Here is a 12,139-nt window from a genome sequence, read left to right on the forward strand (position 1 = left end):
GGTTTTATTTTACCTCTTCCTTATTTTTAACTTCTTCCTCTCTTTGTTTCTCAGTTTCTACAGGTTCCTATACTGCTTCTTTCTCTGGTGTGGTCACAACATCCTTTTTTGGTGGCTCTAGTTTCTTCAACCTAAGATTTACAGGTTCATTATATGTAGTTCCTCTCAGCAGGGCAATAACATTAGCATGCCCCTTGGGGTTAGGTTGAGGTTGTCTAGGAAATGATCCTTATGGCGTAGCTTGAGCAGCTTGTAGTTGAGTCACTTTAGAGATTTGGGTCTCAAGCATATTATTGTGGGTTACCACAAAATCGACCTTGGTGCCTAATTGTGTAATCAACTCATTTATATGAACGTTTTGGTTCATGAATTCTTTATTTTGTTGAGTTTGAGATGAAATGAAATTTTTCATGATTTTCTCAAGGTTGGATTTCTGAGGAGCAGCTTGTATAGGTTGTGTTTGTCTTTGAGCTTGCAAACCTGATGGTCTTTGAGGTGTAGAGTTTTGAGTAGGGTTATTGTTTTTATAAGAAAAATTAGGGTGATTCCTCCGTCCTGGGTTATAGGTGTTTGAATAAGGGTTTTCTTGGGCATAATTGATATGATCTGGGTTTGATTCAGCTAAAAGATTGCATTCAGCAGTTATGTGTCCTTGGGTTCCACAAATTTTGCATCCAAGTTGTACTGTAACTATGGTAGCTGTAGGCTTAAACTCAACATTCTGATGAACTTTACTTCAGAAGCTTGGTTGAATTCTTTTGAAGAAGCTTTAGAGCCTGGTTCTCTCTGAAATTCTATTTTCAGAGCGTGATTACCTTTGAAAAAATCTCTTTGAATCTTTGAAAGATCTTTCAGAACCTGGTTACAAATTCTTCTTTAAAGAGCTTGATTTCCAAGTTTGATTACCATGGAATATTCAATTCTTCAAATCTTGATACTAAGTTCAGAGCCTGGTTTTCAATTCCTTGAAGACTTGATGCTTGGTTCTGATTCCTGGTTGAGATCTTTCTCAAACAGCAGCGTGAAAGTTTTAGACTCAGATAGTAGATCATTTCTTTAGAAACTGGTAACTTACATTCTGATCTTAAAAACTTCAAGAGCTTCTGATGTTTTGAACTTATCCCCGCAAAACAATTAACAAACTATTCTTCGAAGTAGTTGTTATCAGAAACATTAATAAATGTGTGGGTTTATATTCAAGAATATAGGTATATATGAAAATCAATTATGATTCTTCCCCTTAAATACTTTCCTCCCCCTTTATCATCAATCAAAAAGACAAAGATAAAATGTAAAGAATATATTTGAAAGAAATAGGATAATATTTTCATTAAAAATTCCAAAAAACAAAAATGATACAATCATGTTTACAAAGACGGAAATATTTAAAAACATAATAGAAATAGAAAAAGTATTACTTTTATAAAGAAAACAAGTGTGGTTTTATTGTGAAAGTGAATCGATGGAATTCTCAATTTATGACATTTATTATTAAGGATCAGAACTAGTTTGACATTAACTAAATTAGTCAAAATGAAAGATTCAAAAGAAATAATAATAATAATAAAGAATAAGAAACAATGATTGCATGTAATAGTGTAAGTTAGTAAAATAAATTGATTTTTAAGTCTAAGCCTAATTAGTCTAACCGAAACAAAACCGATTTGAATGTTAGCTTATGTTATTTGTTTTCTTCAAATTATTAAAAGTGAAAAGAGAAAAAAGAAAGGGGTCACACTTTTTTATTTATTATTAATGTGCCTGACAAGATTGCGGATATTACTCATACGAATCTTCGGGTGCGATGGAGAACTCAAGGTATACATGGTTCTAGGTAGAAAATGTTCATTTATTGGTAGATTTTAGCGAAATCTATTTTGTCTCAATCTACGAAAAAATATTGCTTGCTACCCAAAAAAGGTAAGGAGAAGGCGTTTGTATCACATTGAATGGATTTCTACATACCAACATTCACGGGAAAACGTCACTTATCTCAACTCACACATATATGGATGAAGCATTGTTTTTTTGCATCATTTCGAGACGAAATCTCTTTTTCAAAAAAAGGTTTTTGAGGATCGCACGACGGTGAGAAAAAAGAGTTGGATTGGTTGGATTGTTTTATAAGTGAATGAGGAACGCTCGATGAGAACGAGACATAAGCCTCAGGATCAATCATTCGGGGTTCCACCTGAATGCTAGTCTTCAATGGTCCTTTTTCATTCAAAGTATTTATAAAAATTATTTGATGGGTAACAGACGCTTGATAAGAACAAGACGCCTACCTTGGAATCAATTGTTCAAGGGTTCCACTGGAATGCTAGACTCCAACGGTCCTTTTTAGTCCAAGTTTATTAAGTGTTTTAGGAGCAAAAAAATAATGAACGGCTAACCCAAGATGTATGCCCCGAGACTAATAATTTGAGGATTCCATCAGAATGCTAGACTTCAACGATCCTCTTCTTTCGCGTTTGTTATAAAAAGAAGGTTTTAATATGACATTTGATTTAGAAAAAACCACTTGATGCCGATAGATGTTTGATTTGCTTTGCGGAGGTAACAAAAGATTGAAAATAGTTTTGAAGTTATTGAAATTGAATGGAAATAGCCAATGATTTGAAATGATTTGTTTCGAGAAAATTGTTCGACGTTGGATAAAATTAATTTTGATTTGAAAATAGGTTACTTTTATAAAAAATAAAAACAAGTGTGGTTTTATTGTGGAAGTGAACTTGATTTTTATTGGGAAAGTGAATAGATGGAATTCTCCATTTATCACATTTATTATTAAGGATGAGAACTAGTTTGACATTAACTAAATTAGAGAAAATGAAAGATTCAAAAGAATAAGAAACAATGATTGCATGTAATAGTGTAAGTTAGTAAAATAAATTGATTTTTAAGTCTAAACCTAATTAGTCTAACCCAAACAAAACCAAATCCATCTATTTCATCTCATGATCTCCCACTTTGACCAATTGAAATTAACCAACATAGGACCAATGACAGAAAAAAGTTAAAAAAAAACAAACAAAGAAACTAACATGAAAGTAGCAGTATAGTTTGAAACTAACATTTGTTGACAAAATACTAGAGTACATCTACAAAGCAAATACACCAAATCAGCCGGCAAACACGTAGAAAAGAGTCAACCCAGTCGTGTAATGTTTGTTTCTGAAAGAAAAAGGAAATCTATAGAGAGAATTTGTAAGGATTAAAAAAATGGTTTGAAACATAATATTTCTACAAAGCGAAGACACCAAATCAGGCAGCAAACACGTCTAAAAGAGACAACCTAAAATCTTACCTACCCAGTCGTGTAAGTTTGTTTCTGAAACAAAAATGAAATCTAGAGAGAGAATTTGTGGGAGATCCCTCCCTCTAATTGAGTCAAGCAGCGTAATTTTGGATCCCCTTAATTGACTGTCACGCGCCCTTCTTTTTCTGTTTTTTGAATTTTTATTTTATTCAATTAACTAGTGATGTGTTTGTTAACTAGTGATGTGTTTGTTACATGAAAACCGATGGGGAGAGATACATTTATATAATACTTGTGAACTCTTTTGATTAATTTAGATCAATAAAAAGAAATACAATTAATTGAAAATGCCAAAGTTGTCCTTTCTAAATAATTTTATTGATTTAAATGTGATTAAATTAATTAAAACAACTAAAATTCACATCTTCTTAAATAAACATGATAAAAATAAAATGAAAGGGTAGAAAATATATTTAATTTTTCTGGATATTTTAATAAGAATAAAAATAAAATGACTGAATATGAATAAAAATCGAGCGCAAAAGTGTCCAGAAAATTAAACCAAATGCACTAAAATTATCAACGCGAAATAAACATCTGAAAAATATACAGGTTTTGATCAAATTGTAAAGTAGAAAATGTCTGGTTGAAAAGATTAAAGCTGATCAAAATGCGTTCGAAAAAATAGCTAAAAAAATTAAACGAGCACACTAGATTAAACCATATGGACCGTAAATTAATAAAATCGACGTCTACAGGCCCAATCTTTAAGTTTTTTGCCCGCTAATTTTACGTATATTTGATAATCGGTTGATGTGTTTGTAAATTTGAAAATTTATTTTGGTTGACATTTTAAGCATTATGCAAGATGAAATCCATGTTATGTTATGTAGATGATGCAAATGTTATGTCATGTGTATGTTTCTCTTCAGTTTCACAAATTTTTTTTTGTTATGTTTATGTGTAGGGTTTTGTAAGACCTGATAATTTTCTTCTATAGTAAAGATTAATATTTTATTTTACATATTAAAACATCTTAATCCCAAAATTTATAAAATAATTTTACAATGTTGGTACTTATTTAATTGAGAGATAAAAATTAATAGGTCTAAATGATGTTATCTTTATGTAGTATTGTTTTGAGATGGTATGTATGTAATTTTGTTACAGTAATAGTATAAAGAAGAAAATAAAATCATTATTAGAAATTATTTCATGTTCGACGACACATATTATTCACGTACATACATTTCTATATAAATCTAATATATTCATTGAATAATTATTAGTATTTATTTTTTAAATAAACGTGGCCATAATCCACTAGTTTTGAGACACTGAGTAAATAAATGTGGAAAATGCGTTCAAAAGACACACATTAAGATAAAATACTTCGATCAAATACAATTGAAAAAAGTGTTCGTAATACAAATTAATTCTTAAAACAATGAAAATAATAACTAAAGAAATAAAACTCACATTATAATTATAATCACTGAAAGCTAATTTTTTATTGTCTAGCATCCTCCATAAGTCCTTGGGAGGAAAGTTTTTTTGTGAATGTGTTCACCAAAGAGGAACGCATTCAGACAGCAACCAAGGTGAAAAGATCTCAAATTGAGGCTCCTCAAATGATAGATCTGGATTTTGAAGATACTGGTTAGAATGCATTTCTTTTGGAAATGGATAATCCATATCTAGATTGTCTGAATGATGTTGTGGAATTGAAGGAAAATCTTCAAAAAACATCTGATTTGATAGATCTGGATTTTGAAGATACTTGTTAGAACGCATTTCTTTTGGAACCATATCTAGATTGTCTGGATGATGTTGTGGAATTGGAGGAAAATCTTCAAAAAGCATCTGATTTGATATATCTGGATTTTGAAGATACTTGTTAGAACGCATTTCTTTTGGAACCATATCTAGATTGTCTGGATGATGTTGTGGAATTGGAGGAAAATCTTCAAAAAACATCTGATTTGATAGATCTGGATTTTGAAGATACTTGTTAGAACGCATTTCTTTTGGAACCATATCTAGATTGTCTGGATGATGTTGTGGAATTGGAGGAAAATCTTCAAAAAGCATCTGATTTGATAGATCTGGATTTTGAAGATACTTGTTAGAATGTATTTCTTTTGGAAATGGGTAATCCATATTTAGATTGTCCGGATAATATTCTGAAATTGGAGGAAAATCTCGATCAAAAGACATATTACCTGATGGAAATGGTGCGAGTCTAGGAGAAGACCTGTTAGCATTCATAATATAAATTATAATGTTAGTCTTGAAATAGGTTAATGTAATTATAAATTTTAAAAAGAAAAAAAAACATTAAATTGTCTACTCACCTATTATCCAACGTTGGGAGAGCATGATTGTTGATACAAGTACTTGAATCACCAACCAACGTTGGAAATTGTTCAAAGTTGTTGATATTTTTGTCACCATAATTTTGATCAAGAAGATAGTTACCATGTAGAGTATGTACTTGATGATCAAATTCCATTCTTGGTAGAGCCGTTTCTGCTTCTTCTTGGGAGACATTATTTTGTCCAACATTCTTATTCAACTCATAAACTTGGTTTATCCTTTCTCGAATGAGGTGCTTTTTAGAGTTTTTTAAACTCCTTTTTTTTGAATTAATAAAATTCTTTAACTCGTTATCGGTTCTTCCCGGAAACTGTGCAACAAAAGAAATCCAAAATAAGTAGACTTCATGCAAAAAAATTATTACCAAAAAAATCTTATTTTTAGATAACATAAAAAAAAATCATTACAATTATAGAAAGTCTAATAAGCTTTAATTTTTTTTTTAAAAAGTTATTTTTTTTCCCAAGAGTGAAACATGAACAAACCAACCTGTGAAACCATTTGACACCACTTGGGTCCTAACTCATTATAGAGATGAACAAGTTTTCGCCCTTCTTCTTCATTGAACGAACACTTTTTCAAAATTGGATTGAGATGATATAACCATCTAAATCGACAACTTCTTCCATCTCGAGCGAGCTTTGTTTTCTTTCTTAGAGAATCCCACTTTCCAATTCCATATTTAATCACATATTCTCTTAATACTTGATCCTCTTCACTAGACCATGTTCCTTTTCTTAACGCAATATTTCCAGTTTCATTAGATTGATTGCATTTTTTTTGTTGCAAAGAAGAAGACGCCATGATTTTAGAAAATGCGATTTTTAACTACGTGAATAATAGTGTCAGTATGTTGAAATATATAAGAGAGTGTGTGTGTCTTAGTTTGAAAAAAAATCATTATAAGTCCATCTTTTTATTTTAACTCCTACTTTTCTTAACCAAATCAATTACCTACTATGGAAGACAAAACTAGACTTTTCTATAATTTTTTAAGTTAACTCATGATTTTGGCGATTTAGTGGGATGCGATTAACGTCGCTTTAGAAGTGCCACCTTTTTATTTTAATTTAATAAGTTTAGTCCTCATTTTTCTATAACAAAAAAAACTTGTTAGTTTTTTTTTCTTTTTTTAAAATAACTTTTTTATATATCTACATTATAATTTTTTTTATAAATAAATCCAAATAAGTTATTTACAAATATTATTTTATTATTTATATTTTAAAATATTATAATAAATATTACAATTTTATTGGATTTACATTACAACATATATAAATTAAATTATAAACTAGCTCATTGATAGCTATGTAAGGATATTATATTGTAGTAATGCAAATTCTAATCCACGATATTCCAAATATTTATCTTAAAATAGTAAAAATGTGTTCGAGTTTGGGTTTGTATTTTTCTCAATTTTAAAATACGGATATGAGATGAATAATGACAACATTAATCATGAAGTTTCTCATTACGATGATGAAATCAAGGAGAAAACCAGAAATGTAGAAAAAATGGGAACAAATGAAGATATCTCATTGATTGAAGAAAGTTAGTTATTTGATATATTCAAAGGAAAGACCTGGTAGTTAAGAGATAAAGTAGCTTTCCAACTAATCTTCTATAGTTGAGAATATATTCAAAAGACTCGGTTGTGTTCTGATGCAACTTGAAAGATGGATCAATAGGAGTTTTGTCCGGTTTAGACTTAAGGAGACATGTGTCTTTCAACACATTCAAGAAATACTTTCTTTGACAAATAATAATTTCAATTTTGGAATGAGAAACTTCTATTATTATGAAGTACTTTAACTTGCCAAGATATTTGATTTTAAATTCAACATCAAGTGTAGTTTTCAATCTATAAATTTCATCCATGGAGTTCTCAACCAAAATGATATCATTCACACACATTGTAGTGCACTGAAATATGGACCATTATTGGGTGCGAAAAGGGAATAATCTCAACCAAATTACTTATATCATTAATTAACTAAGAATGATGTTAATTTCATACCATTTTCAATTGCCTTGCCTTAAACCATAGAGTGACTTCAACAATTTGCATACTTGATTTGACTTTGGACTAGTAACACCTTGTGGCACTAATGTGTATACATCTTCATGTAAATCTCCATGTATAAATACATTATGTATTTCCAATTGATGCAACTTTTTGGAATTTATGGAAATTCTGAATAAAATTAAGAATACTTGAAAAATTTTAGTCAGTCGATTTCTTTGAAAACTGATGTAAGATCCTAATTTTGACCCTAAGATCCCTCATGGCTGATGACACTGAAATTCACCGTATTTTCGACTCCGATTTCGCATGCATTTTAGTAGTTTTATTGTCATTTTGTTGTTTTATTACTATGTTTCTCTTTGTTTTTAGGTTTTTACTTTAATCGGAGCCCCGATCGAGAAAAGGAGTGAAAAAGAGCTAAAAACCCTAAAATTCAGTATTTTGTACTTGTAGCTCCCACTGTGGCTGGCGCCATAGACCCTGCCATGACGTGTCCTAGCTCAACTTCCCTCAACTGCCACGTTCCCCACTACTTCCACTAAGGCGCCTCAGATTGGCCTTGTGGCGGGCGCCATGGCCTTGTGGCGGACGCCACAAGAGGAAAAGTTTTCCCTCCCATTTTCAAGTTGAAGGGCATCCTTGTCATTTCCCTCATTTTACTCTCCTATGAATAGAGACTCGAAATCACTTGTTCAAGCATCCAAACTTAGAGCAGAGGAAGATCCAAACTTAGAACAAAGGCAAACTCATAGCAAAATTTGTCTCACTTAGGCATGTATTCAGTATTTTAAAGTGGTAATCACTTCGCATTGGGGTGTTACCACAATTGTGTAATCGAGTTTTGTGATTGAGTCTGTAATCGAGTTTGGAGCACTTTGGAAGGAAGTTAATTCTGCCGCCATTTTCATTTCCGCTTTGCATTTTATTCAATCCTTCGATTGGAGCAGGTTTTTATTACTTTGCCTTTATCTATTTTAATTTCCCGCACTCGCTTTACTTTATTTAATTCCCGCACTCGCTTTACTTTATTTATTTCCCGCACTCGCTTTACTTTATTTATTTCCCGCACTCGCTTTACTTTTATTTATTTCTCGCACTCGCTTTACTTTTATTTATTTCTCGCACTCGCTTTACTTTTATTTATTTCTCGCACTCGCACTACTTTTATTTATTTTCCGCACTCGCACTACTTTTATTTATTTTCCACACTCGCACTACTTTTATTTATTTTCCGCACCCGCACTACTTTTATTTAAATTAATGCACCTTTACTTTACCATGTCTAACTAAACCTATAAGGTTAGAATGTAAGGATCGTAATTGAACCGATAATCCGTACAAATGTTCGTAGAAATACTTAAGGGCTATTTTAACTTTCAACTTAAGTTTTCCCGCATTTAATTTCCGTTGGGTAAGATCGAAAGCCGTCCAACGTCTTTTTAAACTTAATTGTTTCTAACTATTTCAAAAACAGCGAAAGCGCTTTGTTTAGTTCATTAGGAATTTTTAACTTAAGAAGAAAAGAGATTTTAAAATTATTTTCGGACACGTTTATAAGTTTAGAGTCTGGTTCCTGAGAACCTCTTTTGGTTAAGAAGTCCAGGTTAAAATACTTTACAACTTAGTCAAGATACTATATTTCTTAAAAATAGGTTTACTACTCTAACGCAATGCGCGCCTTTTTATAAGTGACAATAAGAGGGTTTGATTAGGGAGTACAACTCGGTTCTGAATACGCGAAAGCGACAGTTCCTGTTAAATTAGTTCTTTTCAAAGTAGGAAACACTACCCATAGGTAGTTCTACTAGCAAGTACTTGGATTATTAATTGATTATGTGAATTATATTCGACCCTGTCTTTATTAATTGAACTTTATTCAACACTTTACTTTTCATTGCACACTCTAAAAACACCTATTTTGATTGCCTTTGATAAACATCATAACAATAGATAACGATAGATTGACACTTGGTCTCTGTGGATTCGACAACCTTTTATATTACTCCGACGCGTTCGTATACTTGCGAAAACCCACGCATCAATGGCATCATATCATTGCTCATTGCCTTGCCTCAAGGATCATAGCATCTTGGCTCCTTAACCCTAGGGTGGGACTTGTGTGAGTTGGTTTGAGACCACCAAGCATGCTTGAATTGTATATTATTTCTTTTCTTATTTTGTTTACTAACCAAAAGCAAAAAAATATGTCACTAACATCTTTTGTATTGTAGCTTGAGCAATCATAAGATCTAAGGCTCCTAAGAGGCCCCTATGCATTGATATGGCCAGAGGAAGTTGAAAGCAAGCATGAAAATGGTTCCCAAAGCTCTCAATCATCATACATGCCTACCAAGTATCTCAATTTGTCAATTTGATCAAAGCAAACCAAAGGGCTTGAGGATTGTTTCCCAAGGAAACCCTAATTCATTTGTGCATTGACTGTGCCTTGCTCATGAAGCAACCTTAACCCATGATCAAATATAATCAAGGGAAGTTCTTTCATTCATCATTGCATGCATATTTGAACTTATTTGAGTGTCCTCAATCATTCATTCATCAGGATTTGAAGTATGGACTTGAGAAGTTGATCAGTCAATTCACCTGACTATTTTGAAATCCACTGAGACCCAACATTTGATGTGTTTGTTAAATAAAGATGACTCCAAGAGAAAAAATGTTCTTAAGAACCATATGAACAACTTTCATGTTCATAAAAATTTTATTTGAATCTTGGAAGGTCATCATTCATTTCCAAACATTATAGGTCATTTTGACTGAAACCCTAATTTTGGGTCAGCTTCCCAAGGACCTAACTCATTCATTTTTCATTATTTTGAGGTGGGATCAAATGCATTGAAAATTTTAAGATGTCTAGTTCATTTTTTATGTTAAACAAATTTTCATAATCCTAAAGAAGTACATGTGATAATACAAAACATTATAGGTCACTTTGGACCAAAGTCATTGAAATGTGAAAAAGTCCAACTTCAAGTGCCCATAACTTTCTCATAAAAAATCCAAATGATTCAAAATTTGAGTCCAAATTTATTTTCTTGAAAATATATATAACTTTTATGTTGGAGGTTTTGTCATATGGAGCTTTTATCATTGAAACAGAAGGGCTTGAAGTTGGTACATTTTGGCAAAATTCACATGAACATGTTTTGCACCTTGAACTTTATGACCAATTTTCATTAATTTACCAATTCCAAATGGAGTTTTGTTCAACATAACAATTGTTCCTCATGTCAAGACATTTCCAACCATTACCCACAAGGCCATGTTTCATTTTGGTAAGAGGTATTTTCGAAGAGGAGAAAGTTTGGGTGCAATTATGGAAACCATGTTCAAACTTCATGCACACTCCAAATCATTCACATGTACACGTCCATTTCATTTCAATTACACTTCAGCATGCCAAATCAATTGGATTTGGGCCCTCCATGCGCCTCTACAGGCCCATGCATGGAGGCCCAAATCACACATGCACATGAAATTCCCATGATTTGCATTGCATGTTGCTATAAATAGAGCTGCTTGGCTTCATTCAAAATCAACCTCAAGGCGTCTTAGATGTTGCAGAACTCAATCCAAACCTCACTCTAAAGGAATTTTGCTCTTTCACTTGAATTTTTCAGATCCAATTTTCAACTTCATTGGTTGATTATTGGACTCTAATTCCTTAGCCTTGCCTTATTTCCATCTGAAGAACAGGCTGCTATCAAGAATTGTGAAGGATCGTGCTCCATAGATCTGCATTTTGAAGGTTGATGCTCAAACTTTTTTCAATCGAAAACCGTCTTTCTGCTACTGTCTGTAGCGGCTACTACGACCATATGTAATAGGCGTCTGATCTTTGTATGGGAAGCGCCTCAAGGCTACTATGGCCCATAGCAGCTGCTAAGGACGGTCGTATTAGATCCCTGAATTTTGTATGAAGAAAAATCCTTTTTCTGAATTTTGTTGTATTGTGTTCCTCTTGATCCCTTTTTTTCCTAGAACACTCTTTTGAGCCTGAAATCAGAGAAAACATGCAACCAAGCTTAAAATAAGATAAAAACATATATTAAAAGGACAAAAGAGAAATAAAAACAACTAACAAACCGGTGCAAAAAATTGTTTATCATTTTCAGAGCAATTTTGTTGATATTTGAAGAGTTGGGATCACATGTTTCCTCTTCCAAACCGACTCCATCATGAATCATAACGTTTGCGATCGGATCCCCATATGGCTACCGAGTATGTTGCCTTCTGCAGTCTAACATATGTTGAAACACTTTAGTGAAAAGTTGGTCTTGATGTTATTGTCTAGAAGCCAAGTAACCACAAAATCATTCGTCTAACAGTTGCTTGTGGTAACCTTCCTCGAGATAATCACATGGGTGATCACATAGAAATTGAGACAACATGTCACAATCATATATTCCATTGTGTGAGAGACCCTATGACATGTAGCTGGTTCAGAAAGAAGGGAT

General features: G+C 32.4%; 1 protein-coding gene across 1 annotated transcript; it reads right to left on the reverse strand.

The window, feature by feature from the left end:
• Positions 1–4,825: 4,825 nt before the first annotated feature.
• Positions 4,826–6,439, reverse strand: LOC127121775 (transcription factor MYB72). The gene is made up of 3 exons (XM_051052213.1): positions 6,125–6,439; positions 5,614–5,945; positions 4,826–5,513 (listed from the first exon to the last, which is right to left on the reverse strand). Exons 1-3 carry the CDS (start codon positions 6,437–6,439, stop codon positions 4,826–4,828), a joined length of 1,335 nt encoding a protein of 444 aa, XP_050908170.1.
• Positions 6,440–12,139: the final 5,700 nt, after the last annotated feature.

Source organism: Lathyrus oleraceus, chromosome 2 (assembly GCF_024323335.1).
Source record: "Lathyrus oleraceus cultivar Zhongwan6 chromosome 2, CAAS_Psat_ZW6_1.0, whole genome shotgun sequence".
In the NCBI taxonomy this organism is placed as follows: Eukaryota; Viridiplantae; Streptophyta; class Magnoliopsida; order Fabales; family Fabaceae; genus Lathyrus; species Lathyrus oleraceus.

Bases quoted from the DNA above. Each gene is read 5' to 3' on its own strand.
- LOC127121775 (XM_051052213.1), bottom strand. From the start codon at position 6,439: ATGGCGTCTTCTTCTTTGCAACAAAAAAAATGCAATCAATCTAATGAA. The intron at 5,946-6,124 runs GTTGGTTTGTTC...TTTGTTGCACAG, and splicing joins GGTGTCAAATGGTTTCACAG to TTTCCGGGAAGAACCGATAA. The intron at 5,514-5,613 runs GTGAGTAGACAA...GAATGCTAACAG, and splicing joins CTCCCAACGTTGGATAATAG to GTCTTCTCCTAGACTCGCAC.